Source organism: Leucopleurus acutus, assembly GCF_964270905.1.
Source record: "Leucopleurus acutus genome assembly, chromosome: 10".
In the NCBI taxonomy this organism is placed as follows: domain Eukaryota; kingdom Metazoa; phylum Chordata; class Mammalia; order Artiodactyla; family Delphinidae; genus Leucopleurus; species Leucopleurus acutus.
In genome coordinates this window covers 27,778,558-27,805,722 of record NC_139153.1, presented here as the reverse complement: position 1 = coordinate 27,805,722, position 27,165 = coordinate 27,778,558, and the positions used below count along the sequence as shown (strand labels likewise).

Here is a 27,165-nt window from a genome sequence, read left to right as displayed (position 1 = left end):
AAATACTCAAACATACTGCCTTCCACTGTCTGTCCTTAATATAATATTAGAAAAGTGACAGCCTTCCCCGATCCCCTCTTTAAAAAATAGAGGAAGTGCCAAGTCAAGAAATTGTATTTAAATCTCTATCCCTTCCGACCCAAGTCATATTTTTGGGGGTAGTTTAACCTGAGTATGTGGTAAGTATTTCCTTATCAGTTTACTCACAGGGGACATTAACCAGTGGTCTTTGCTTCCCTTAGAGTCCAAGGTACAGCCTTAGAGTCCAATGATTCAAAAAAGACGGAGAGGGGGAAGGATTTGATTTTTAAAATGAATTAGATTTTCTGGAAAGGTAAGCAGGTGGTTCATCCAGTAGTTACAAAACGATTTATTGTAAGGAAAAAAAAGAAACTAAGAATGCACACTGCTTGAGCTGTTGCAATCAAAGTTATCTCAGAAGAAACCTATTAAAACACTGTAATATGGGTCATTAGGAGAGCTGCCACAAACCCCTTAAATTTCCACAGTGGGTATGTATGTTTGCTGATAACTAAAAAGATTAGTTTTCATTACTGTGGTTTACCTTAGATCACAAAGTATCATTTCTCTACAAGACGTGACTGTCAGGCACTGCAAATTGAAGTTAGTTAACACTTCTGTGTAATTTCCAGGGTGAAAATGAGGAAGGTTTGGAAACAGTAGGATTGTATTTTTTTTTTTTTTTTTCCTGATACAAAGCAAACAATTATCAAGCAAAGGGCCAATGCTTGGCCCCTGGGATGCTAGTAACATTTCTTAACACCTGCTGAAACAATGACAAGGTATTAATTTGAAAAACAATGAGGACCACTCAAAGCCACAGTAGTCAACTGTTACTTTCAATCAATTTTCAGGTTGTGTGATGGTCCTATAATTGTTGCAGTTTTATGATACGAAACAACAGAGGTTCTCCAATGAGATGCAAGTGATAGCTATCAGTTCTAAACTGGCACCCCTCTTCTCCTCTCCCTTCGGCAGCCACACATCACAGGGCGTTCTCAGTGGGAATGGGGACCCCTACCTGGGGCACTTGAGAAACATTATTATTGTTGCCATTTCTTCCCTGGTGATGCCTGTGGCAGATATAACCCTTTCCTGGACACATGCAGCCAAATTCAGCAGACCTGTTTGTAACCACAACAGTGATCTACAATAATGGTTATTTTCACCACTCCTTCTCTTTTCACTAAATTACTGTCCTCAAAGGGACATTTCATTTATGTTTTAAAAACCTGGGTAAAAACATCAGTGCGGTTCAGCTCACCCAGGTCAACTCCATGAGTCTCCATCTTTTGACTCTTTTTTCTTCATAGCACTCACCAATACCTGACACTGTATTATATATTTATTTGTTTATTGTCTTCTCCCACTAGCACATAAGCTCCATGAATACAGGGACTCTATTGGCTCTATTTTCTATTGTGTCCTCAGCATATAAATGAGAACTGGCACATAGTAGGTGCTCAGTAAATACTTGCCAAATGAACAAAATCATGAATGAATAAGCCCCTGTCCCACCTCCTTTTTTAGACTCCTCAGTCACACTACATGGATTTTTATTGGATCCCCCACACATTGGAGCTTGTGAAAATCATTTCAATTTCTCTGGGCCTTGGTTATACCACCTGTAAAATGGGATTAATAATAGTTCCCCTACTTACCTTCAAGGACTGTTGTGATCGTCAGCTAAAATAATGGACGTTAAAATGCCTCAAAGGTCACAAATTGCTACACAAACATGAGCCACTATGATTCTTCCCCGCCCCCCCCCCCCCCCACGATTTATCACTTCATGACCTTACCTATCTTTGGAATCAAGAAGAAAGAAAGGGCTTCAGAGAAACCAACGTCAAAATAAAAATGACAAAGTCTCTGCATGGAAATGTGTTTTCTCAGAGTCCCCTGGTTCCCCACTCACAACCATCTTCCATTTTAACCAGCTTTACGTCCAGTTCTAACAGGTCTGTTTTCCATCCTTTGGGGGACCAGGAAGGGGGATGAGGGGACTTATTTGAAACAGGTGTGTTGATTAACGCTCTCACTTTTCGAGATAGCCTGAGCTTGAGGGAGAAGGCTGCCGAACTGGAGCACCAGACATGTATATTCAGCATCCCCTGAGGTTTGGGGCTATGAAGGGCAGACGCCCCTATACCTTGAGAGGTCCTCAGGGGAGCGGGGCCACTGGGGAAAGACACAGTCACAATGGTGATCCTTGATCACAGGGAAAACGTTCAAGGACTGTCGGCTCCCTATTGAAAAAGGCAGGGAAGGCTGTGCAATGCATTCTAAGCAGGTTTTCAACCGAAATGGTTAAAATAAAAACTGTCCACCGACCAACAAGCTAACTTGTAGTTGTAGATGGAAAATATTCTTGACTAAACAACTGATGCTATTAGGTAAATGAAGCTTTATGCCACATGGCTATCTAGTCACCATGGGAAAGACTTCAGGTGACGGTGTTTAATATCTCACAATTCCATTGTTTATTTTAAGTGCGGCTTGGACAGACTGATGGCATAGGACGCAGATGTTAGAAAATAATTAAACAAACAACGACTATATAAATGTCTGTATAGTTAACTCCATGCATGTGTGGAAGACATTGTTTGTGAAGAAGCCACTTGGTGGCTTGGAAGAAACAGGACATCTTAACTGTAGCTTGCTCCTCCCAGGATATTGCTGAGCTTGAGGAAAACAAATTCAAATTTTCGGCATCTTAAGCAAGCCCTAATTAGGAATGCAAATCTGCTCTGAACTGAAGGGTCGAACACTCCATCTAAGACAAAGAGATATGCTTTGGGGATTATGCAATGTTTTGAATGACCCGGTAACAGCGCTTCTCTCTCTTAGTGTCGATAATTAAGAGACAAACCTCTGAGGTAACTAAATACTAGTCCCCACAAGGAACTAAACCAATAAACCGTGTGCTAAAAACCTCACAGGGCAACAGAGGTCAACTCAGTCTTCAGAGCTAGAAGAAACTTGAAAGGTGATTTTAGCTAATGGTTCTTAAACCTGGCTGCAAATGAGAAGGATATGGGAAGCTTTAAAGAAAAAACCTGATGCCTAAAAAACAAGAACCAAACAAACAAACAAAACGGATGTCTAGACCCCATACCCAGAGATTCTGCTTTAAGTTGGCAAGCAACCTCAGGCTACCCCTCGTAAAACCTCCCCAGATGTTTCCAATATTCAACACCAAGGTCCAGAATCACTGGTTCCCAAACTTGCACCATCTATCAGAATCAGATGGAGAGCTGTTCTAGAAAGAGATTTCCAGGCTTTACCCCAGAACGACTGAATCAGAATCTCTGGAGGCAAGGGGCTGGGAATCTCTATTAAAAAAAAACCCCACAAAAACAAACCAAAAAACCCTTGCCAAGTATCACCTCTGCACATTCTGGTTTGGGGACCACTGACTTAATAGGTGATATTTGCTGGTGAGCTGGTCAACTGACTCTTCAAAACAAAAACAATGAAACAAAACAGCAAACCTCGATCTGTAGTGCTCGCCAGTTTCTGTGGTGTAAATACTCCCTCCATGGCTGAGTCTGAGCTACCGAAGTGCCCTCACTGAAGGCAGAGTTGGAAAGCAATGCACGCAATTGACTTTTGGGAGCCAGTGCTAGCAGGCTCTATATATCAGACTGCAAGAACGTGACTCTTCACGCTCCCATTTACTCGACAGGTGACCTTGACAGCCACTTAACCTCCCTGCGCCTCAGTTTCCTCAGCTGTGACACAGGACGATCATATTACTCCCTTCATAGGGTTGTTTTGAGACGTAAATGATGACTATTTACTCTATGTGAACAACGTACAGGTAGTACCTGTGTATTTTGTACGATCATTTTCTAGAAAATTGTTTATTTGTTAAAACTTATTATAACACCGTCTGTTACAAAAATACTTTAACGAACTTAATTTTAAAGTTTAGCTTTGTCCCAAGCTGTACTAAGTGGTGAAATCACGGTGAGAGAGCACATTTGATGTGCCGATCGTATTTTTTCTAATACTCACTAAAATAACTTCTCAGTTATCCAAACAGAGATGCTTCTCCGTGCACTAAAGGAAATCATCTTGCAAATGAGGTAGTGTTTAAGAGCATGGTTTAAGTCTCAGCTCTGCTCCTTATCACCTGTGGGATCCTCAGCACGTCAACCTCTCTGTGCCACAGTATCGTCACCTTACAGTGGAATTGTTGTGAAGGTTAAGCGTAAAGTACTCCGAACGGCGCCTGGCACACAGTGGCTGCTTTGTAAGGCTTGGCGGCCGTTTCTGTCTCTATGGTATCGTGTATCATCGGTGGGAAATGCACCCCATTTTGGGACATGCTGCATCCTTTTCTTCTGCCTCCCTGGAGGGCCGAAACTTGGCTCATTGATTTTTGTTCCCTTTCACCTTGACGTAGAGTCCATTCTTCCCTCATCTTTACAATGAATCTGAGCCTGGCTGGCAGGAAGTAGGTTGAACCAATTAACATTGCCGATACTCGACTTTCGGACCTACCCCAAATAATCTGACCTCCTCAATAATTTCAGCCAGATCATTTTTTTCCCCAAGCATTTGGGTTTTGCCTACCCGGTCGCCTGTTTATATCTCACCGGTGAGATCTCCCCTCTGCTTTGAGGTATAAGAGAAAACAGACTTCAGCTACCAGATCTTCGGGTTGAGGACTAGAATTTCCATTTCTATTACTGTTGAAGCCCAGCGTAGGCCAGGGTGGATGTCAGCAAATTCCCCCCCCCCGCTCCGAGCCTGTGCAATAGAGCAGAGCACTCCCTCGCCCCTCCCTCAACCCAAGGGCCTTGCTGCTGATGCTGAAATATCTAGTGAGTGCCAGGTACAGTGCTGAGCATCCCATATATGGACCATATCATCTGCACAGCAAGTCTGTGACGTGGGTATTATTATCTTTATTTTAAGGATGGAGAACCAGCTCAGAGAATTTGAGTAGTTTGCTCCCTGTGAACTGAAAGTTTCTACTTTGGGGCTTGGGCAAATAAATTACTTAACTTCTCTCCTTGCTCCAGGTATGTGACCTTTTTCTCTTCTCTATTATAAGGACTATATACGTGAAGGAGTCCGAGGTCCCCCAATTAGAAGTAGTATATAAATTCAAAGCATAATTATTGATTGTACATTCTTTCATTAAACAAACAAAATGTACGCTAATGCTAAACTCACTCCAATTTTCCATTTTGCCATCCTTTGAGAAATAAACCAATAAACGATTACACACTTAGCTTCCTGGGGAAATGAATTTAAATGTTAATATAAATCCTTTTAGGAAAAAAACAAATTTTAACAAATAAGTATTTGAACAAGGAGGGTACTTAATCACGTTCAGAATGAGAAACCCTCAGTACAAGCCCGTTGGTGGCTGTTGAGATAAGCTCTCTAAATTTAATATTTTATAATAGACTCACACCTCTTTTGTTAGAAATGGAGAAACAGAATCATTTTCTTTTCTCCTTCACTGGAATATATTTAAATCTCTCCAATTCTATTTTGCTAATAGGCAGGGCAAAGTCTGTCTATAAATGTATCCTGATTTATCACAGGTAATCCCACACTCTAGCATTCATGTGTAGAACTTAACCTCAATTTAAATGTAAATTCTGGGCAACTTTGAGTGCTTTATCTGTGAACTTCGAGAGTGCCCTTCATTACCGAGGTCTGCACTAATTATAAGCAGCTTTGTAAGTTTCCCTTAAAACAATTGCAGAATTGACCCCCAAATGAACAAATTCCGAATTTGCTTTAAAAAATTCCTGGCACCCTTGTGCAAATTTCTGCCTAAGGCCCTGCTCCCAAGGTGTGCAGGCAGGAGGGGAAGGGAGCTGGATGATAACAGAATGAAATATACCAGAGAAACCAATGAAAATGGAAATGAAAGTGAACTGGGTTTACCCTCAAAATAGGGTCTCTTTTTCCTGTTGAAGGAAACTACAGTTTCCTACCCTCTTCTCATCTCAAAACAATTTTACTGTGAAATATTCTTCACTTCCTTTTGACTATACAGTTTAGTGGCAACTAATGAAAAGAGCACCATCAAAATTCTCACGAAAGCCAAAACACCCACAAAAACATTTTTCAAATACTCACAGGTACATCCACATATTTGGAAGCTGCCTTCACCTAAGGAGGAAAGAAGAGGATGGAAGTGAGGGTGGTGTTTATGTTTAATTGTTCACAGCTCAATGCTGTATCACCATCAGAGTTAAAACAATATGCTGGCAGACGGAGCTGACCAGGAAACACAGAAAGGTACTAAAAAAATAAAATCTGTTTGCTAATTTTTTTTACCCTGCAAGCCAGACCCACTGCTTTGGAGAGAAAGAGAGAGAGGGAGAGGAGAGAGAGGGAGGGAGGGAGAAAGAAAGAGAAAAAGACAGCAACATTTTTACTGAGATTCTGTAGCTGGTGTGGGAGATCTGCATTTTCCTCCCTCCCTTTCAAAGGGAGAAAAATGACTGTAGCTAAACCCAGACCATTGAGTGGAGGGCTCACCAGTCTAGAAAAGCAGTTAAGTCCACTGTCACTTCTTGTACCTTGGGGTCTTTGTATAATCTGGCTACAGGTTTGTCCTAATTGAATCTTTGAGTTCTCACTTTCCAGTAACTCTCTTCTAGAGAAGGGGACGTAGCGGGTGGGCACCCTTAACCCAGAGGGAGATGGGTGTCTGTGGGAGGGGGTTGGGAGGGTACCAGAGCCGTTCAAAACTGTCCCAAGGCTGTTGTTATGTCTCCTGGTTTTAAATAATAAAAAACCCAGAAGGGAAGTGCAGGAAGAGGGTATGACATTTATTTTCAGTTCTGGTGGAGGGAATGTGGTGGAGTATGGACAGTGTTTGAGAGCATGGAATTTGGAGTCAGATCTGGGTTCAAATCCAAGCTCTACGACTTACAAGCTGTGTGACCTTGGACAAGTGACTTCTTCTCTCTGAGCCTCAGTGACCTCATCTGCAAAATGCAGATACCATTAGGTAACTGTTGCAGCAGGTCGATACAAGGGTGAATACACACAGAGTCCTGGGACACAGCAAGCACAGAATAAATGGGGGCTGAGAGGATCGATTCACAAGCAGATCTGGCGGGGCTCTGGGTCCTGTGAGAAGTCAATGAACAGCTGGGTTTGAGGAACAGAACCTGAGCAGGATGTCTGATATTCTATGCGTTTCATTTTGACTCGGGTCACACACGTTCCACTTAGCACAGGTAAGACCGAGGGGCTACATTTGGGATCAGAGGAGCGTTTTCAGTTCTGTCGGCAAGTACCAAGACTGTGGTGCACACCCAGCACTTAGGATGTCTTTTCACACCTCAGGTGGGCTGCCTCTTGCCACCTGGCTGAGGCCAGTATTGGGAGTCACTACCTCTACCCCCCTGTCTCCGAGGAAAGTATCCAGGGGAGTGTTTCTCGCTGTTGCTATTTTCTCAAAGCCACTTTTCAAAATGTCAAATCTCAAGAAAGAAGTCAGTGAGCCAATGGGTGGGGTGGAAAGAGTCCAGGATTTAGAGTCAAAAGTTCTGTAAGTGATAGAATTAGTTGACCTTGGGATCATCACTTTGAGTCTCTTCGCCTGGGTTTCTCTATTTCTAGAACAAGGTGATACCACTGTGTACTCTGTAGGGCTGAGAGCGTGATCAAGTGACAAAATGTACGGGGAAGTGTTTCATAAACCTTAAAGGGCGGAACACACATCAATTAATTATTAAGAGGGCAATGCATTCTGTCTCCTGGAATCATCGCCAGCACCCAAGATGATTCCTAGAGTCTCCAGTTACAGATTCTCTCAGAACCCGACATTTTTTCCCTTTGCAGCACTGATTGCAATCTCAATTCAGTAATTTTGGTGCCACGTCTGTCTCCCACAGAATGTCATGTCTTGTCCCTAGCTGTCTCCCCAGTGACTCACTTGTTACCCGGCTTAGAAAGGGTACTCAGGGAAAATTTGTAGACGGAAGGAGAAAAAGCTAGTGACCAGTGCCGGCTTCAGGATGGTTGAGGAATAAACAGACCAGATTGAGAAGCCACTGCCTGAGTTAGTCTGAAGGCCAACAGGGTTGCATATAAAGCTGGGTGCTTGCAAAGCTTGGTGAGTGAAGGAAACCACTCGGGACCATTAAGGGGGGTATGAGGAAAGCTTTCCAGAATTTGCCTAAATAACATTTTACTAAATGATTCTCAACCCGAAATCTTTCCGCTTTATTCCTGTTCTAGAATTTCGTTTGCGCAAGAAGGTGGCTTTCCTTTCAAATCTCCTCTATGTACATTAATATATAACATTTGTATGATGTTTTGCACTTTGCAAAGCACTTTCACGTACTGTTTCTTCTCTAAGCCACCCTGCAAAAGGGTGGCTATTAATTGTTTATCTATTCACTATTGAGAACACTAAAACCCACAGAATTTAAGAATTTATTTCATCATGATCTGAGCCAGAAGACAGAGAAGCCTGGACTCACATGAGGGTCTCCCGAGCCCCACTTTTTCCTTTTGAACTCCTGGTCTTTTCACCAGTGGCAGAAAGTATGAGGAATTTAAGCATCAGTGGTCAGGGCAGGTGCTGACAAAACAATTCTTCTCAGCTACAAATTGCCTCCTTCCCTCTGTAGACTTAGTGCTTGGCAGTTGGTAGGAGTTTTGCTACAGCTGAAATGATCAACCTTTAAACACACCCACTCTCACCACCAACACGCAGTTTCAACCCAGAAAATGACACCAGCCGAAGTCTATTCCTTTCAAAGCAGTCTGGGAAGATAAGGCAAGCTCTATGTCATGACGGAAACCATCCCCTCTCCTACATGCACTAGCCTTCAGTTTGTTGGTCTTTTTTAAAATCTGGTAACTGCTGACTTGCATTTAGTCTTATTGATCTTTCTCCCATCCCATAAAAACAGGAAAAAACAGCTCAGAGTAAACTGTGGTCCTATTAGGATTGTATCATTTTTTGGTCCTGGCCATTGAACTTGAAGAAAGATGTTGAGGATACAGGGCAGTCTAGAAGTGTCTTCTACAAGAAAAGTAAAGGAGAAGGCATGTTGCCTGGAAGAGGAAGGGCTAACGGCAAATGAAATGAAAACTTTCACGTGGTTAACCAAGGACCTTCAATGTTGAAGGGTTGAACTTGGTCACGGTGGTTCTAGAGCATAGAATCAGGACGAACGAGTAACATGACGGGGTCCCAGAAGAAAGTGCGAACAGCTATCTCAGTCTAGCCAGGCACTGGCTATCTCTGGTGATCAAGAACTCATTGCTGAAAAAAAAAACCCAAAAAAACCCCTCCTTGCTGGAGGAGCTCAAGCAGGAGGTATGTAGGATGCTCCGATGTGAGAGCTTCCTTATGCGAGAGGTGACCTGGAAGGCTGCTTCCTGGTCTCTGTTGCTCACCTCCTTAAGAGGTAGAAAGCTGTCATCAGTTCTGTTTTCTTTTTTTCTTTTTTTACAGTATACATGTTGGGATATAGCAGAGTGAATAAACTGACAGAACCAGGATCAGAACTCTGGTCCCTAGAACCCTCTCCTGCCTAATGTCAACAGTGCTACCTTTTTAAGCATCATGTTTCTTTGAAGTATCCATAGGACTGACCATGTTTTTGGCCAGCTATACTCTAAGTAGAGAGGAAGGACCAGATCCTCCCAACCCACTAAGGGTTTGGAATTATTGCCAAGGGTCAGAAAGTCCAAGCGCACACCAGACACTGTCTAGATCAAATAAACAACCGACCTTGTAATCTACACAAGACTATTTCCCATTACATATACATGTTGTTTTGATGAATAAAATACAGATTTCTTAAAAAGCACAACCTATTTTATAAAATTTTGTCATGCGTTTTTTCCCATCAAGGGCTGTCAAAAGTGTGTGGGTTTGTGTGTAATTTTCATTTCTTGTTTAACTTCAAAAGAACTCTTCTTGGTGAAGCGGCTAAAAGGTTGGGCTGAAGATTGGCAGGGTTAGAAGTCAGGCTTTGCCATTTTCTAGCTTGGTGACTTTGACCGAGTCAACTTCTGAGCCTCCTCCGCAAATGGGACAATTATAATGTTTCTCGAAGGAATATGGAGAGGACTGAGTGAGGTAATCCATCCAAGGGTACAGAACAGAGCTGGGGACAGGGTAAAAGCTAATAAATGTACCTCTTCTTACTGGCAATATCGGCTTACTGGTGTAGATAGAGCCTCTCCTCCTTAGCTTGGCGGTCGTGGTGACAGTTTCACTGCTCACCTCTAGACCACGGGCAATTTCTTGCCATGAAAAGGATGCTGGGATCTCCTCAGGTTACCAGGAGGCATCTGAGCTGGCCTTCAGTCTGGCAAACTTCCTGCCAATTCCATGAACACCATACGCACTGGACTTCTCTCCAGAACACTGAGGCAGCAGCAAAGACCTCTGCTCCCTCCCTCAGGCTGCCCAAGCCAGGGCATGAGTGAGAGGGCAGTTCCCCAAGCCAGGGCGCTCTGTATATTCAATCGCACATCCCTACTTCTCTCTGGTACAAAGCCAAACGTCCCGGGGCATAGGAGAGAAGGCTGCGGGAGAGGCGTTTGCCCCAGACACCTGGTCTGGCGTCCTTCTTCTGCAGGGACTCAACTGCCCTCACGGGAGAGACAAGAACTGTAACTTCAGCCAGACTTCACTTCCTGATGTCCCTGCTTTCTCACCATCCCCTCTGGTGGGACAAAGAACGTCCCTTCTCTAGCAGTATCCATGAACACCCCACCCCCACCCCTCGACCAGACAGAGCCAGTTCTGGGAAGGCAGGTTCGAAAAAGAGACACAAACTATAAGAGTCTGATGGAGACCAAGGGTGAAGGTGGAAAGATGAGCTGTCAGCGAGCAACCTGTTCACATTTTCATAGGCCTGCAGCAAAGACCGAGTCTTAGGTCCAAGGCACTGCATTAGGGACTGTAGGTAAAGGCAATTGTTCCTTGATTTCTAGTGCCTTCCTTGGATGCTGTCTTAATGCACAATCTCTCTAAACACCCAGAATAAGTCATGTCCATCCAACAATTCATAACTGTAAGTTACATTTCTTGAGTGCTTTCGACTTGCCAGGAGATGAGTTAGGAAGATTGCATATGTTACATTTAATCCTCACAACGACCTCTGGAAAAGGGTCCTATTAATAGTCCCATTTTACAGTTGACAAAACTGAGGCTAACAGAAAGGAAGCAATTTGGCTTAAAGTCACACAGCTAATAAGTTATAGCTTTGAACCTCCCATCCCTTAAGCTCCCTATTATTCAGTTAAAAAAAAAACAACCTATCAAACCAGTCATATTTAAGTCTTGTTTCTTTGTGTGTGTAGGCACAACCTAAAATGGCCTCTCCAGGAAAAATGTCTGAGAGATTTGAATAATTATCTGCACCGACTCAGTCAGGGCAGAAGGTCCAACACAGTTTCTCTGGCTTTGAATGTCCCAGCTAATTACCTCGACCCTCCACCTGACTTAGCATGTGTGGACAGCCTTAATGGTTACTCTATTGAGCTCCTCCATTATTTTTCAGGTGCCCAAAGGTAATCTTTTCATTGAACACTCACCATTCCAGGATTTTCACAATGCTGATGACTAAGGGATTTTCTTCTGCCTGGTCCTAACAAGGGGACCTGAGTTAATCACTGTGTAGCTTTGATAGGGAGCACGGCGGGGGCTTAAACCACTTCTCTTGCTTCATTAGGGGAAAAAGCAACCCAGGTGCAGACCACGAGGACCTCAGGGTTTGTTACTATTAAATCAATGCACGGACAAGAAAAAAAAAGTGGATTAGGCCCTTTTTGCAAACAGAAATCTGGTGGGTAAGATGCAAAGATGGAAGAAAAAAGAAGTCTGAACAGATACCACTGCATTAGTGACTGCCTGAGCTCTCCTTTCTCCCCGTGGTCTCTTAAAAAAAAAAAGACAAAAACCGACCAAGCAAACGATTTATTCTCTGCACAAGCTGACGCCACCCCTGCCTGTTTGACTTCACAAGAACTTGGAGCTGATTTCTCTGTCTTTGCCTACAAACTGCCGACCACACCACTCTTTCAAGGGGCCGGTAGCATTTACTTGAGTGTCTGGCTTGTGAAATTTCTGCTGCAAGGAACATGAGGCTATTTTGCTGCCTTCTCCACTTCCCTAACCCAGGTGATCTTAGAGATCTGGATTTTTTCTTTCTTTCTTTTTTGTTTTGAGAGTTAAGGCAGTTTGGTATGTCAACGTGCTACTTCGTACCACCATCATCAGTAAAATGATTTTATTAGTTGAATTTTATCATCTATCACCAGCCTTATGTCTAGAATGTAGGCTCTATGAGGAATAAGAACTTCTTCTTCTCTCCTCACTATCTCCACTGGCTGGTATATAGTAGGGGCTCAATAAAAATATATTTGGTTGGCTAACCATATATAAAAGAGAGAATCAACAAGGTTGGCTAACCATATATATGGTTGGCTACCATACATAAAAGAGAGGATCAACAAGGACCTACTGCAGAGTACAGGGAACTCTACTCAACACTCTGTTGCGGCCTATGTGGGAAGAGAATCTGAAAAAGAATAGATATATGCATATGTATAACTAAATCACACACAGCATTGTAAATCAACTGTACTCCAATATAAAATAAAAAATTTAAAAAAAATGTGTTGACAGAATGAACTTCTGAGCATGGTACTCTTTACTCTGTACCCAGGATAAAGGTTTCTAGTGCTTTCTTGAAGCCGTTATTCAAGCTCTGACACTCTTAAAGAATCACTTAAGAAAAGTGCGACCGGGCACTATCAATTCAAAAGGAAATGGCTTTTGTTGCTTCTGTGAGATGAGCTTAAAGGGTCTCTTGTGTCCCTACAGTATGAGTACAGCACAGAGGTAGGAGCTCGAGGCCAGGAGTCGGACACCTGGGCTGGCATCTGGTTTGATCAGCCACCGGTTGTGGGCCAGGCAATTAACTTCTCTAAGCATCAGTTTCCTTCTTGGAAAATAGAGATAATGACAGTATTTCCTCCTCATGAGGTGGTTGTACAGATTATTAATAGAAAAAAGAGATTTCTTAAGGGCTTAAAACGTGCAGGACACTATTCTAAGCATTTGACTTGTATTAACTTCATTTAGTGCATGCAAAGCATCTAATGAGTCACTGTATGTGAAAACCTTTGCACAGGGCCTGGCACATAGTACGTGTTCAATAAATGTTGCCTATTATTTTTATATTCTCTTTTCCTTTCACGTCCGAAGGGGCTGATTTGATGGTTCAGGTTCCAGGGCACAGGTTGGGCTATGTTTGCTAGTGGGTGGGGTCGTTAAACCTTAAACATCTGCACACTGAGGTATGTGGTTCTGTTTCACGGTTAGAAAGCTTCATGATGTCTGTGACTAATCCTGCTGTAAGAGGCCTGGCCATCCTACTTCCTCTCTTCTTTGCTGGCCCTGTACCAGGTTGTGGTCTGGACTCTCTCTCTATTCTATTTCTCCTTGGATCCTCAGGCCTCAGCTCTTAACAAAGAGATCCCTGGAGACCAGCAGGGCTCCACAGAGTTCTCTGCACTGGAATATGGACCCAAAGCCCACCTCACAATGTGGTAGCTTATTATTTTGCTCCCTGTGTGGGCATGCCACTCCCATTGAGAAGTGGGGTCTATTATTCCTCCATCCCCCTTGAGCCTGGGCTGGCCCGTGACTGCCGTGACTAAGAGAATATGATGGAGGTGACGCCACATCAGCCCTGAGCCTAATCTTGGAGAGGGCCAGCAGCTTTGCTTCTTCACCCTTGAAAGCCAGCTGCCACTAAGTGCAGCTGTGCCGAGACTGCCGTGCCATCAGAAGCCCAAGGCACGTGGAGAAGCTCAGCTGGGTGAGACCCCATATGGGGGAGAAATAGGCACATGGAGACACATCAAGCTATCAGACATTCAGCCCCAGCCCAGCCAAGCAAGCGACCCCTGTCAGTGCAACATGGAACCAAAGAATCCCCTAGCCAGGCTCTTCCCAGATTTCTGACCCACAAAATCGTACACAAAATAAACAGATCGTTTCAAGCCACTAACTTTGCCACAGTGTGTTATGCAGCAATAGATAACCAAGATATTCAAGAAGGTGTCACTTGGTCTCCTATTTCCCCAATTTTATCCATTGCATGTATTTTCCTGGAGGATGCTGTGGGGAGGTCACTGATGGTCTAGGACAGGATTTGGGCATTCCTGGGTCTCCTGGCTAGAAAAGGAGACGAGCTGATTTTCACCTGATTCTCAAGGATATTTACTGAGCATGTATGTATGGGGCACTGAGCTAGACACCTCATGTATAACTAACTCAATTAGTCATTCCTGTAGAACATTAGAAGGCTCATTTCACCATCCCCGCTTCACAGATGAGGACACTGAGGTTCAGAGAGGTTAAGCAAATCTCTAGAGGTAAACCAGTAAGTGTCCAAGCCCAGGTCTGGTTATTAAGTGCAGAGTCCTTTCAGGACATCAAGTTGCTGATATTGTGAAAATGATGTGTCATTCTAAAGCTATTTCTTACCTAATAATCACCTGGGATCTGGGAGAAGGCGAGCCGACTTGTGGGACGTATAGGGACTTTGGGTCAGACAGAGCTTTGTTGGAATTACGCTCCATCACTTACTAGTTAGATGAACTTAGGAAAAATTTTTAACCTCCCACAGTTTCTATAATCTCATCTGCAAAATGAGGGTAACAACAATGTCTTCTTTAGGAGGTTCATGTGAGGCTGAACAGGTTGACATCATGTTAAGTGCTCAGTGCAATGTCTGGTACCTAGTAAGAGCTCAAGAAGTATTACCTAATATTGTTACTAGTGTTTCAGTCACTTGTCGTTACCTGCGAGTTGACTGTACCAAGTGTGTTCCCATCTATAGTTTACAGACTAGAAAAAAGGCTTGGCAAACTCTGGCCTGTGGGTCAAACCTAGCCTGCTGCCTGTTTTTGTGTGGCTCACGAGCTAAGAATGGTTTTCACATTTTTTTTTGTTTTTGTTTTTTTGCGGTACGCGGGCCTCTCACTGTTGTGGCCTCTCCCATTGCGGAGCACAGGCTCCGGACGCGCAGGCTCAGCGGCCATGGCTCACGGGCCCAGCCGCTCCGGGGCCTGTGGGATCTTCCTGGACCGGGGCACGAACCCGTGTCCCCTGCATCGGCAGGCGGGGCTCTTAACCACTGCGACACCAGGGAAGCCCTGGTTTTCACTTTTTTTTTTTTTTTTTTTTTTTTTTTGCGGTACGTGGGCCCCTCACTGTCGTGGCCTTTACCGCTGCGGAGCACAGGCTCCGGACACGCAGGCTTCGCGGCCATGGCTCACAGGCCCAGCCGCTCCGCGGCATGTGGGATCTTCCCACACCGGGGCACGAACCCGCGTCCCCTGCATTAGCAGGCGGACTCTCAACCACTGCGCCACCAGGGAAGCCCTCACATTTTTAAATGAAGGAAAATCGAAAGAAGAATCGTATTTCCTGACTTGTGAACATTACAGGAAATTGACATTTCCGTGTCCATCAATAAAGTTTTATTGGAACACAGCCATGCCTATTCATTTACATCTTGTCGATAGCTGCTTTCACGCTACAAGGGAGGAGGCTGAGTCTCTGTGACAGAGACTATGAGGCTTGTAAAGTGAAAAATATTTACTATCTGCCTGTTTCCAGAAACCATTTTCTGACCTCTGGACTAGAGGAGGAGCCATTGGGGTGGGGGGTAGGGGAAGAATCATAAAATGTAAATTTCTAATCTTAATATGACCATTAACTAGTTGACTGACTACTTGTCTAACCTGTTGGCCTCCTGTCCTTACCTATTATAATAGGGCACAGAGCTAAACGTTTTCCCCTGATTCCTTCCAGAAATACGACTCTTAGATGGTGTACGAGGCAGGTGCTAGGAAGAATGTGGAACAGGAAACACTTCCCACACCTTGAAAAGTTTATAAATACTCTAGCAGTAAAACAAAAGGCTATTAATATCCTAGTATTAATAAGAGCTCTGGAAATGAGGCTCCAGGAAAAATTATAGTACCAGGGAAAAGGAAAAAACAATAGAGATAAAGACCATTCACACAGGTACCAGACAATGTAGCAGGGACCAGCGGGTAGACTTGGCGATGAAATATCAGGATTACAATAGGCAGCATGTGTTACTTATTTACCCTGTGCCAGGCACTGTTTACACTGTTTCTTCTGAACCACCTCCTTTAATATTCCCAGTACCTTCGAGATGCAGCCTCATCATCTGTACCTCTCTGTGCTGTTGTGAGGATTAATGAAGATGATACACATACAGGGGCAGAATAAAGGACATGGCAAGTACGTGCTAGCTGCTATTACTACTGTTGGAATTGCACGCCAAAGGAACAGCCTTTCTATTCTACTGGCAAAATCAGCTAATTTGCCCTGAGTGCCTACGTTTGCCCATATTTTTCCTCAACCTCCAGTTTTCATGCTCTCTCTCTTTTTTTTTTTTTTTTGCAGTACGCGAGCCTCTCACTGTTGTGGTCTCTCCTGTTGTGGAGCACAGGCTCCGGACGCGCAGGCTCAGCAGCCATGGCTCATGGGCACAGCCGCTCCGCGGCATGTGGGATCCTCCCGGACCGGGGAACGAACCCGTGTCCCCTGCATCGGCAGGCGGACTCTCAACCACTGCGCCACCAGGGAAGCCCCGTGCTCTCTTTTTTTTGTGGCAGAAATGGAATGGGCAGGGTTCTATCTAAATGCACATAGCCCCAGTGATAAGCATCGCTCAGGCCAGTAACACTGGAGAACCACGAGCACAGCATTCATCAGCAGAATGGAAATACCCGAAAAAGGATGCGGTCATTTCTCACGGGGATTAGAGGAAGTGCAGGGAAATGGTTGAGAGCACAGACTCTGGGGTTGGATGGTGTAGGGCCAAATCCTAGATCCAACACTTACGAGACAATTTATTTCACTCTTCCATGCCTTACTTTCCTCATCTATAAAATGGGGATAATAGTACTCTTCTTAGAGTTGCTGGGTTACTAAGCGAATTTCTAGAATAGTTCCTGGGGCACAGTAAGTAAGAACTATGTGTCAGCTATTAGCATCATTTCTGCTGGAAAATCAAGTTGCTTTAGGTAGTTAGGCTTGTATATTAAGCTTGGTCTGGCACTATCGGACAGCTACAAGTGACTATATTTAAATAAACGAAAACAAAATGCGACTAAAAATCCAACTTTTTGGTTGAACTAGTCACACTTCAAGTACAGGTGGCTGGTGGCTACTGTATTAGACAGTTCAGATATAGAAAATCTCCATCACTAGAGAAAGTTCTATTGGACAGCACTGGTCTAGACTCGAGACATTTGTAAATATAGGTTATTACATTTTTCAGTGATAAGAGTGAAGAGGTGTGTCATTCAGTTCCCATGTTAGAACAAGAGATCAGCTGGAAGCAGCAGCAGGGGAAGGAAAAGGACATGGGTGTCAAGAGCATCGTCTTGTGGATGAAACAAGAACTAAAGGTGGATGGGTACTATGTAAAGTGACTGGTAATACTGATGTAACTGTAACAGGATGGGGGGTGGAAAGTGGAGAGGGCAAAGTGAGTTATCTATTGTACTACAGCAGGGAGGTAAATCATCTCTATGATCAATAAACCAAGAAACTGCAGTATAAGAACAGTACTTAGAGCTAGGAAGATAAAAGCAAACTTGTTTGCAAGGGTCCCTTCTGGGGTAAGGGATGGAGGATGGAAAGGGATGCGACAGAGAACTGTTGCTTTTTAAAAAAATAATTATTGTGTTTCTGTACTATTTCACATTTTAACCATGTATGTATATTTCTTTCATAAAAAGTTACTGCAAAAAGAACAAAACAAGTGATAGAACTTTCAGCATTCGAGCATTTGCGGGAAGAATGTATCTTCTCCAGGGTAACTTCTTCGAGGTTTTTGCGTGACTGAAATCATGATTCTGAGAAGCAAAACGGAGCAAACCACCTCCCGCTCCCCAATGCATAATCTGGATGCTCTAAGTGCATCTTGGGAAGAGGAATAAACTGTAAGTGCCAACCAAGGGACTGACGGCTTGGGGGAGACAGAATGTGCCAGTGGGTGGATGTACTGGGACTGTGTGTGCGGGTGAGCAGTTGAGCAAACCTCGGTGGCTCTTGCTTGGGGCCAAGTAACAATTACAGTGAAAGCCCTTTCCAACAATTTCTGAGCACTGGAGAAAAACACAAGCCTTGAAGTAGATCTGGAGTCACAGACCGTGTGACGGATTCCCAGAGCTCTGCCACCAGAGGGGCTGAAATGTTTTCGATGCTTGCTGAAGATCAAGGGTGTTTCAGGCCAACTGTGAAATGCTGTGCCCGTGTCAGCACCGTGTACTTGCTGCATAGATGCACATTCACTGGGAGGCCATCCTACCTTGCTTTCCTTTTTCGGAGGGCCAGATTTTATAAACACTGTTTTTACAGATGTAGGAACTGTGATACCAAAGATTTTTTATGGGTGGGTCATCAGATGGCCATTGCTCAGAAAGATAATCTCTGGCTTTGAAAATGTGATTCATATTTGAAAGAGTTAAGCATCAAAATGTTTTAAAATAAAATTTCTCTAAATTGCCTATAAATGAAACCAGGGTTATTTTATTTTTTTTTCAGATAATAGAAAGAGAATATTGGATTCAAAGTCTGGACTCTCACTACTGTTCCTTCAATGACTGACTATATGAACTTTGGAACAGCAATTGTTTAGTTTTCTCATAGACAACATAGAAATAATTAATACCTGATATATAGTCATATATAAAAATATGGATGCATTTACCAATGACTAAATGCCTGATTTACACTAACTTATTTAATTCTTTTAAGAACTTGTCTCCTCATTTTACAAATGAAGGAACTGTGTCTCAGAGAGGTTAAGTTTCTTCCCCCAGGGAACACAGCTAAGAAGGGGTAGAACTAGGATTTGAACCCGAATGGATCTGACTTCAAAGGATTCACTACTGCATTATGCCTTCTCCTACCCCGCCCTACCTTTTTCACAAGCTAATTTACTAAAGTCTGAAGATAAAATCCAGACAATAGCCTATGGATGCACTTTGAAAAGCAAGAAGAGTTACGTTATGATTTTATTCACCGATTACCACAAGACCTCATATGGAATGACTGATGTAACCATCGTTGATATTCTGAAATGACCTCTGAGGACCACTGTAGAGCTTCAGAGGGGCTAGGGAAAGGTGGGAGAGAGCCCAGGCTTTCCTGGAAAGCATCCTTAGGCAAGAACGTGAGTTGCAGGGCTGCTGGTTGATTGCACGGCTTCTGTGCATGTTCATAAATATTGATTGTGATTAAACTATTATCATAGTAATGAGGGTAATAATACCTCCTCCAGCCCATCCCACCGCACTACTCAAAGTCCCCACCTTTCATTAAACAAAGAGCTGCTGGCACTGCTGGGGAGTTGGGCAAGAGGCAGGGAAATGATCTCTATTAAGCAAAAGCGTTCTGTTCCACGCGCTGATTAGGAGCCGCAGCCTCATTAACGAGGAGAATTGTTCTCCTCTCCTGTTGCTCAGGGTACTGTGCTCCGAGACTGGGTCCAGGAAGTGTATGTTCTCATCTCTCTTCACCCCCCTGGGGCTTCCGAACAGATGCCTGATTGAAGTAGACCTGTTTTTCCTTCCACTCTCCCTCATTTCTGTCCCAACACTTCATTCCCAGAGAGGATTTCTGCAAGGCTCAAGGGCTCCTCCAAACCTACCGTTTTAATGCTGCTGAGATTTAACAATGGTTGCATGCTTATTATTTGGCTGGCACGAGGCTAAGTGATTTATTAGTAATTAACCCTCACGGGGGGGGGGGGCATGATGATTATCACCATTTACAGATGAGGAAACTGAGGCTCAGAGAGGTTTAGTGACTTCCTACAAGACCCAAAGCTGGCAGCACCATGAAGTTGGTATGTGAATGTGGGTCTGTTGGACTCCAGGGTTTGTACCCTCTGAAGGATGCTGAGCTGCTCTTCCATGCTTAGTTACACGGCATCCTCTCATTTTAGGAGAAACTCGGAAGGGCGAATTGGAAAGTTTAATTTTGTTAAGTCTCGAAGCAGGCATGAAGGCTTATTTTTATTTGATTATAAGTGGAGGTGGGGGGGCAGGTGCTTTGCCCACCTCTGGCATTTTTAGGTTTTGTTTTGCCTTATAAACGTCTCTCAACACTAAGAAGCCCAATCGAACGCAAGCTGGAAGATACCAAGGACCTTACTCGTGCCCCTGCTTCCGCATGGCCCGGGTGCGAAGCCAATGAGGCTTGTACCGTCATTACTGAACATTAATGTTTCTGCACGAAGGGACCACCTGTCAGCCCTGCTGCCCTCCTCTTCTCCCCACAGCTGCCTCAGCCTGAACTTGAGGGTATAAATTGTTTACATCACCGTCGCCAGTGACAACTTGTCTCTTGTAGCCAGCCTAGATCTGCTACAGAGTGGACAGGTTTCTTTTTTTTTTGCTTCTCCCCCCACCCCCACCCCGCTCAGCTCGGGTAAAGGGTGGGGAAAACAAACACATGGATTGGATAGAAGGTCTGGGTTCTGTGACGAAACGAGGGGTTCAAGTCATTTTCCTTCCCTGGCCTCAGTTTATACAGCTGCAAAATGGGGTGACTAGAATGTATCACAACTTCCCGAACTTCCGGCATCAATACCACCTTCCCCATTTGGGCTATTGCCCATGTGCCATCTGTACTCTATTTACTTATTTACTTAATATTTTCCTTTAAATTGGCTCTCTTTTAAAAAATACTTAATTATAAAAAGAAACTTGGTGTCACTACCATACATGGAAACTAAATATCACTCTCAATAAGAGAAGTATAAAAATAAATACAACTTAAATATTAGGTTGACATTATGGAAAAACCCGAGCGAACTTTTTGGCCAACCCAATGCAGCGACATTATTACTTCCTAGGTCGGCAGGGTTGCCTGCGGCGGGTCCACAGCCTGAGGCCTGCTCACTCTCCCTCTTTCTCTTCATTAGACATGAAGATGTGAAATTTTAGAGAAGTGTGAGAGGAAGATAAGCCCTCAAACGAAACTTTCTCCTTGATAGAAGGATAAGGAAGAAAATATAATTTAAAAATAACCCTCTCGGGCTTCCCTGGTGGCACAGTGGTTAAGAATCCACCTGCCAATGCAGGGGACACGGGTTCGAGCCCTGGTCCGGGAAGATCCCACATGCCGCGGAGCAACTAAGCCCGTGAGCCGCAACTGCTGAGCCTGAGCTCTAGAGCCTGCAAGCCACAACTACTAAGCCTGTGCTGTAGAGCCTGCGAGCCACAACTACTGAGCCCACGTGCCACCACTACTGAAGCCCACACGCCTAGAGCCCGTGCTCCACAACAAGAGAAGCCACAGCAATGAGAAGCCCGCGCACTGCAACGAAGAGTAGCCCCCGCTCGCCACAACTAGAGAAAGCCCACGCGCAGCAACAAAGACCCAACGCAGCCAAAAATAAATTAAATAAATAAATAAAAAATAACCCTCTCACAATTTGATTGGTTCTATTTAATACTGAGTTGTTGCCGCATCTAACATTCTCTCAGGTAACATGTGGTATATATCCCATGCTTGGAAAACACTCAGGGATATGCTAGGAAAAAGGCTGTCAAAAAGAAGGAGAAGGAGAGGAAGAAGGGGAAGAAGGAGAAGCAACAGCCTTGTTTAGGCAGAGTTTGCCAATTTCCATGGTGCAAATACTTTGACTCTGGTCAATTTTAAGCTACCAACAGGACATCACTAAATCTGGACATGAAAAGAGTTGCAAAGAATTGGCTCTGAACAGCAGGTAGGAACTGAGCACATCACTGGAAACACTGGACCAGAAAATTTCCAAAGTTGCTTCTGTTGTATGTACTCTAGATAGTAACTTCCAGAAAACAGAGATAAGGTCTTTTTTTTTTTTTTTCTAAAAAGTCTTTCCCCATCTACAGCTCTAGCTCAATAATTTACAGAGAGCAGTCATTTAAAACATGGTGGCTGATTAACTGATTCTAATACTCAGTGATATAACCACAGGAACAACCACAATCATAACAATATTAAAACAAGTATTGAATGCTTATCCCATTCCAGGTATATAATATTTTTCTCACTTATTTCTAACAATACCACATAATATAGGTCTTACTATTATTCCCAGTTTATAGGTCAGTAAACTAAGGTAAGAAGTCAATTAATCTGTCCAAGATTATACCCTGGTAAGCGGCAGAACTGGAAAAGCAAGTAACCTTGGTGCATGTTGAAATAAACCTGGTTCAACTTAACATATGCTTGGAAAATGGGATCTTCAATTCTGGTAAAACATCTATTTTGATTAATAGAGAGGTATTCTAGAGACTACGTATGCATGCAAAGTCCTTGAAGAATTAAAGCATGAAGTGCTAAAAGCACGCTAAACAACGGAAAATGTCTTTGATGAATCAAATTTTTGAACGTGAGAATGTGCTGAAATAGAAGTTGTAAGAGAGTTTTGGTTGACCCTGTTACGGATAATAGTTTGGGTTGCTCAGGAGAAATGATACTATGCTAAGGACTGAACCAGTGAGAAAACTGTTGGTTAAAAGCACTAGGGTCATTTAAACCTTCCGACGGGTTTAAGTTGAAGGAAGGTTAAGAATGGCTACTTACGGGGCCCTCACAACATGGCAGGTGCCATGCAAGGCCAATGCTCTCTTTGTATCTATTTGTCCCCTCGACTCCCTGAAGCAGGTATTAGCATCCCCACTCTAGAGTTGAAGAAATGGACTCACAAATGCTCGATAATGTGCTCATGTGTCTGTAAGTCTGGGCTTCACAATCACATCTCTCCCTCTACCTTTCTGGTGATAAGCTTCCCACTGCATGTGGCTCGGAGGTCAGGTCAGAATCTCTATCTTTTAATTTCGGAACAATTATTTCCTGTTTGAAGACACGTACATGTTCGTTAGGTATTTCTTTCATAGCTGACACTTCTATGACCCTGTAGTTCAGCGCCTCACAGTCTAAAGAAAATACTGTGTCTGTCTTACGTTCATTTTGAATGACATTTATATCTTTGCTAAAGAATATTAAGGGAAATGGTTGACTTTGGATGCTTTTTTTTTTTCTCCTTCTGAAAGCTTCTGAAGCGTTGCCTTGGACAGCAGGTATGTTAATTGTCAGCTGTGTTTTCAAGGCATGAACTGGAAAGAAAGACGATGTCCTACTAGGTGATAAAATTATCTGTCATAGACCCCAAAGTGGACGTCAAGTTCTGAAAAACTGGGGAGCAGCTGATGAGAGAAGTTTGTAGAAGACATGGCAGATCAGTGCTTTATAGTTCTTGAGTGTTTCAGGGTCCGGTGGTTTTGTTTGGTCCATGTGAACAAAATACATCAGATGAGGTAAGTCTTGCCTTCCACTGGTGGCTCGAAGCTTCAAAATCAGAAGACCACAACCCCAACGCCAGACTGTAGCAATCTCAGAAGCTGTGTGACTTTGGACGCATTACTCAACTTCCCTCATCTGTAAAATGGGGATAATCATCATATCTATTACAGAGGCCGATTGTGAGGATCCGATGAGAAAACGCATGTAAATCACTTAGCACAGTACCCGGCACATAGTATGTTCAATAAACGTAAGTGTTTACTACCATGCTTGGTGCAGAAGTCCAAGGCAGGCACCTCCCCTCTGAAGTGTAGAAGCCAAATGACTTGAATCACATGATTTCAGCATCTGATAATTTGATGAGGTTACCCTCTGAGGGTGAACCAAGACCTCTCTGTCTACACCGCCATCACCAGCCCACACTATAAAAAGCCGTTTCTCCCATGCTGGGCATTCCCTGAGGCCACAGCAAAAATGGAACACCATCAGAAACAACACTAACAAATGACTATCAACACCCACCCGACTCTACCATTTGAACTGCCTCCCGACCAAAATGTTCTGTGGACAGAAGTGAATTCCCTTGATCCAGTTCTGGCCTTGGACCAAGGTGGCAGTCTTGTTCTCTGGCCTGTTATCAAGAGCTCTGCACCGGGACTTCCCTGGAAGTCCTGTGGTTAAGACTTCGCCTTCCAATGCAGGGGGTGCGGGTTTGATCCCTGGTCGGGGAGCTAAGATCCCACATGCCTCCCAGCCAAAAAAGTAAAACCTAAAACAGAAGCAATATTGTAACGAATTCAATAAGGACTTTCAAAATGGTCCACATAAATAAAAATCTTTAAAAAAAAAAAAAAAAAAGAGCTCTGCACCAAAGCAGTCCATGCTGCTTGACCTACACTGACACCAGCCCTGGTCTCGGATTCTAGCAGGAAAAGAAGCATGCCTACTTCATTTCATTTCTAAGTGGCAGAACAATTAAAATGCTGGCAAAAAGAAAAACGGTGAATGAGGGTAATTTGAGACCTAGGAGAATGGACAGACCATGGGATTTGGGTCCCTGACAGCCCTAAATGGGTTTTATTCTTCCTGAACCGAGTGGCTTCCATGCTATGTTGTGACCATCTCAAATGGATGTGGATGATGGAGGGATCTTAGGTAAATTCTAGGGGGCTTCAGGGAATTTGGTGTAGTTGTTCTATCTCCTAGGGGCAGATAGAACATCCTCCCACATTTTCACTTGTTTTTGGAGGCTCCATAGTTTAGAGGGAGAGAGGAGGCTGCTCGAGCTGGAGGCCTTTCCCTCTTGGAGCCTCAGTTCCATCATCTGCAGGAGAGCCTTGTTGGAGTGGGATTACTCAGAGGATTCAACGAGAAAAAATATATTTAAAGCACTTAGCCCAGTGCCAGGCACTTAGCAAGTGCTTAAAGGATAGGAGCTGAAGCTCTTGTAGCTATTTTGGACTTCCGAATTCATCTAACATAGCCACTGAGGGGAACTAAAAGCCAAAGGGTGGTCCCGTGTTCCAGGTCACACCAACCCTTGAGGAGGGGCAGAGCTGGGGTCCTGTCTCCCAGGTCTCCCCACACCACGATGCCTTTTTTCGCGGTATCCCACCGACTCTCAGGACTCATTCAGCTCAGCTGAGCTCTTGAAACATCACGGTTCTCGAGCCTTCCACCTTAGTCTCCTCCAACTGAATCTTTACCCTCAACGTCCACTCAATCCCTAAATCCCGTTCGTGCTCCTTTCAAAATATTCTGCAAAAATTCCTTCTGCTTTCCTGCCACATGGCCACTGTAGCTGCTGTTCTGTCCAGAAGTTTCTCTCCTCCTCTTTACCAATGGCTGGCCCCTTTAAGTTTTGGCCCCCATGTCTCCTCCTTGGAGAGACCGTCCAGGACCATCGCGGCTGAAGGAACGCTGCGCCCCACCCCTTCTCTCTGTCTCTGGTTTGTGGTCTGTACTGCAGTGTCCGACTCTACAATTTTCTTTCCTTTTTAATTCCATCTCCTTTCCTAAATGTAAGCTCCAAAAGGACAGAGAATACGTCGTCCTTTCTCACTGCTGGGTCTCTAGCACCTGGCACAATGCACAACCCATAGGTGCTTGGTAAATATATGCTGGGTGAATGAATGAACGAACGAACAAACTGATTCTAGAAACAGCATATCTGGTAACATCTGGGTAGGACCGAGGAAAGGATTTAAACTTGCTGGGAGGGCGACCTGGACACCTGCTTGTCCCCCTTCTTGGCCTCCTAAAAGAACAGCGCGAGGCTACCCACAAAGAGAGGGACTCTTCCAAGCACGCAACCCACACAAAAGCACATCTTGCAGTTGGGGGTGGGGTGGGGGTGGGGGAATGGGCGGATAGTTGTTAATTGTGGCTTCCAACTGGGCTGATCTTTCAGAAGTTCGAAAGGCTAACCTCCCTAAATCCCAGGCTGCTACCGCTGCTGGAGCTGGGGATGGAGGAGAGGAGGGGTGTGCCTGGGCGCCTCTCGGGCTGGCACGGAGAAGCCACATCTCCTCCTCCCTCCTCCCCCCAGCTCCTCTCCAAGAGAGGAAGCAATGCAGATGGAGACGAGAAATAAATATTCCTGCCTGCTCTGTGCCACTGCAGACGTTTTCCAAAATGTCTGGCTTGGACCACGAAATCAAGCCCACCCAGGAAAGGAGGCGCTCCGCAGGAGAAAGAGGGGGAAAGGGTGGCACATTTGTCAGTACTTGTCAGCTTTCTGGGGGGCAGAGCACATGGCTCAGACTTGGCAGCCCCGCTGAGGTGGGGACATGGTAAGTGCACAGTAATACTCGAAGAATTGAATCAGAAATGGGAGCGGAGTTAAGGAGATCCTGCCAGGGTGTCGGCACCATCTCTACGCCTTTGTCCGGGGTCCCAGGACCCACAGCTGGTTCTCTCACCTTTGATTTCAAGGCTCTTTCCGCAATCCCTGCCGCTTCTGCTCTCCCCTTATACCTCCACCCCTCTCCGGGGTAATTCATACCACTGGGCTGCAGGAAGTCTTCAAAGGCCCTTTAGAATTTGGGCAGGAGCTCCGGATCCACGTGTGGAGAAGTTCCTGCCATCTCTCAGCAGAGCTCGCCTTCTCCAACACTGGAACACCAGCAGGGATGAGAACACAGGCTGCAAATGATAAGTGGGTGCTTTTGGCCTTGGGGTAGCCAAGTACGTGGGAGAAGTGTCACTAAGGAAGGGAAGTCACAGGCCCAGCGACAGCCCCGAAGTGTTCCGTGGTTATGGGGACTTCACGAGGCAGGCTGTGCGGCTGTAAAATGTCTCCGAAAAGGGAGATGAGAGGATGAGAATTTCGGCTTGAAAACTCCCGCATGGGCTACGCTAGGTCTTCTTTGTTTCTAATCCTCCCGTGAGAATCTCCCTGGCCCCGTGGCCTTGATATCGCCGCCCCCCCACCCCCACCCCCACCCCCGCTCCCACCTTTCACCAGTTCCCTTGGAAGGTCGGGAGTTAGGGTGGGCCCTTGGCGGATTGAATTCTGCTCGAGAAAGAGCAGAGGGGCTTTTCTGGTTTGCACTGGTTCGAATGCAGTGCAGTAAAAACAGTTGCTCAAAAGGAAGACTCAAAGAAAGTGGTATCTTTTGTGGGTGTCAGGGGAATGTTTTCCAGAAAAGCTGCATTTAATTCTGCCTCTTTTTACCATTTCCATGACTTCACTGAGGAATGAAAGACTTTGTAATATTCCCCACTCATGTGCCCTGAATCCTTCTCTATGAATCTTCCCGACTCATTTG

At 44.5% G+C, this 27,165-nt stretch overlaps 1 protein-coding gene across 17 annotated transcripts in view; it reads right to left on the bottom strand.

Moving 5' to 3' along the window:
- Positions 1–27,165, bottom strand: part of CADPS (calcium dependent secretion activator) — a gene marked incomplete at both ends in the record, with an annotated part of 478,623 nt that overhangs the window by 39,101 nt on the left and 412,357 nt on the right. For all 17 annotated transcript variants that reach the window (XM_082848968.1, XM_082848962.1, XM_082848961.1 and 14 more), the window contains one exon: positions 6,130–6,162. In XM_082848968.1, the coding sequence (XP_082705094.1) occupies positions 6,130–6,162 (33 nt within the window). The remainder of the gene's footprint in view (positions 1–6,129; positions 6,163–27,165) is intronic.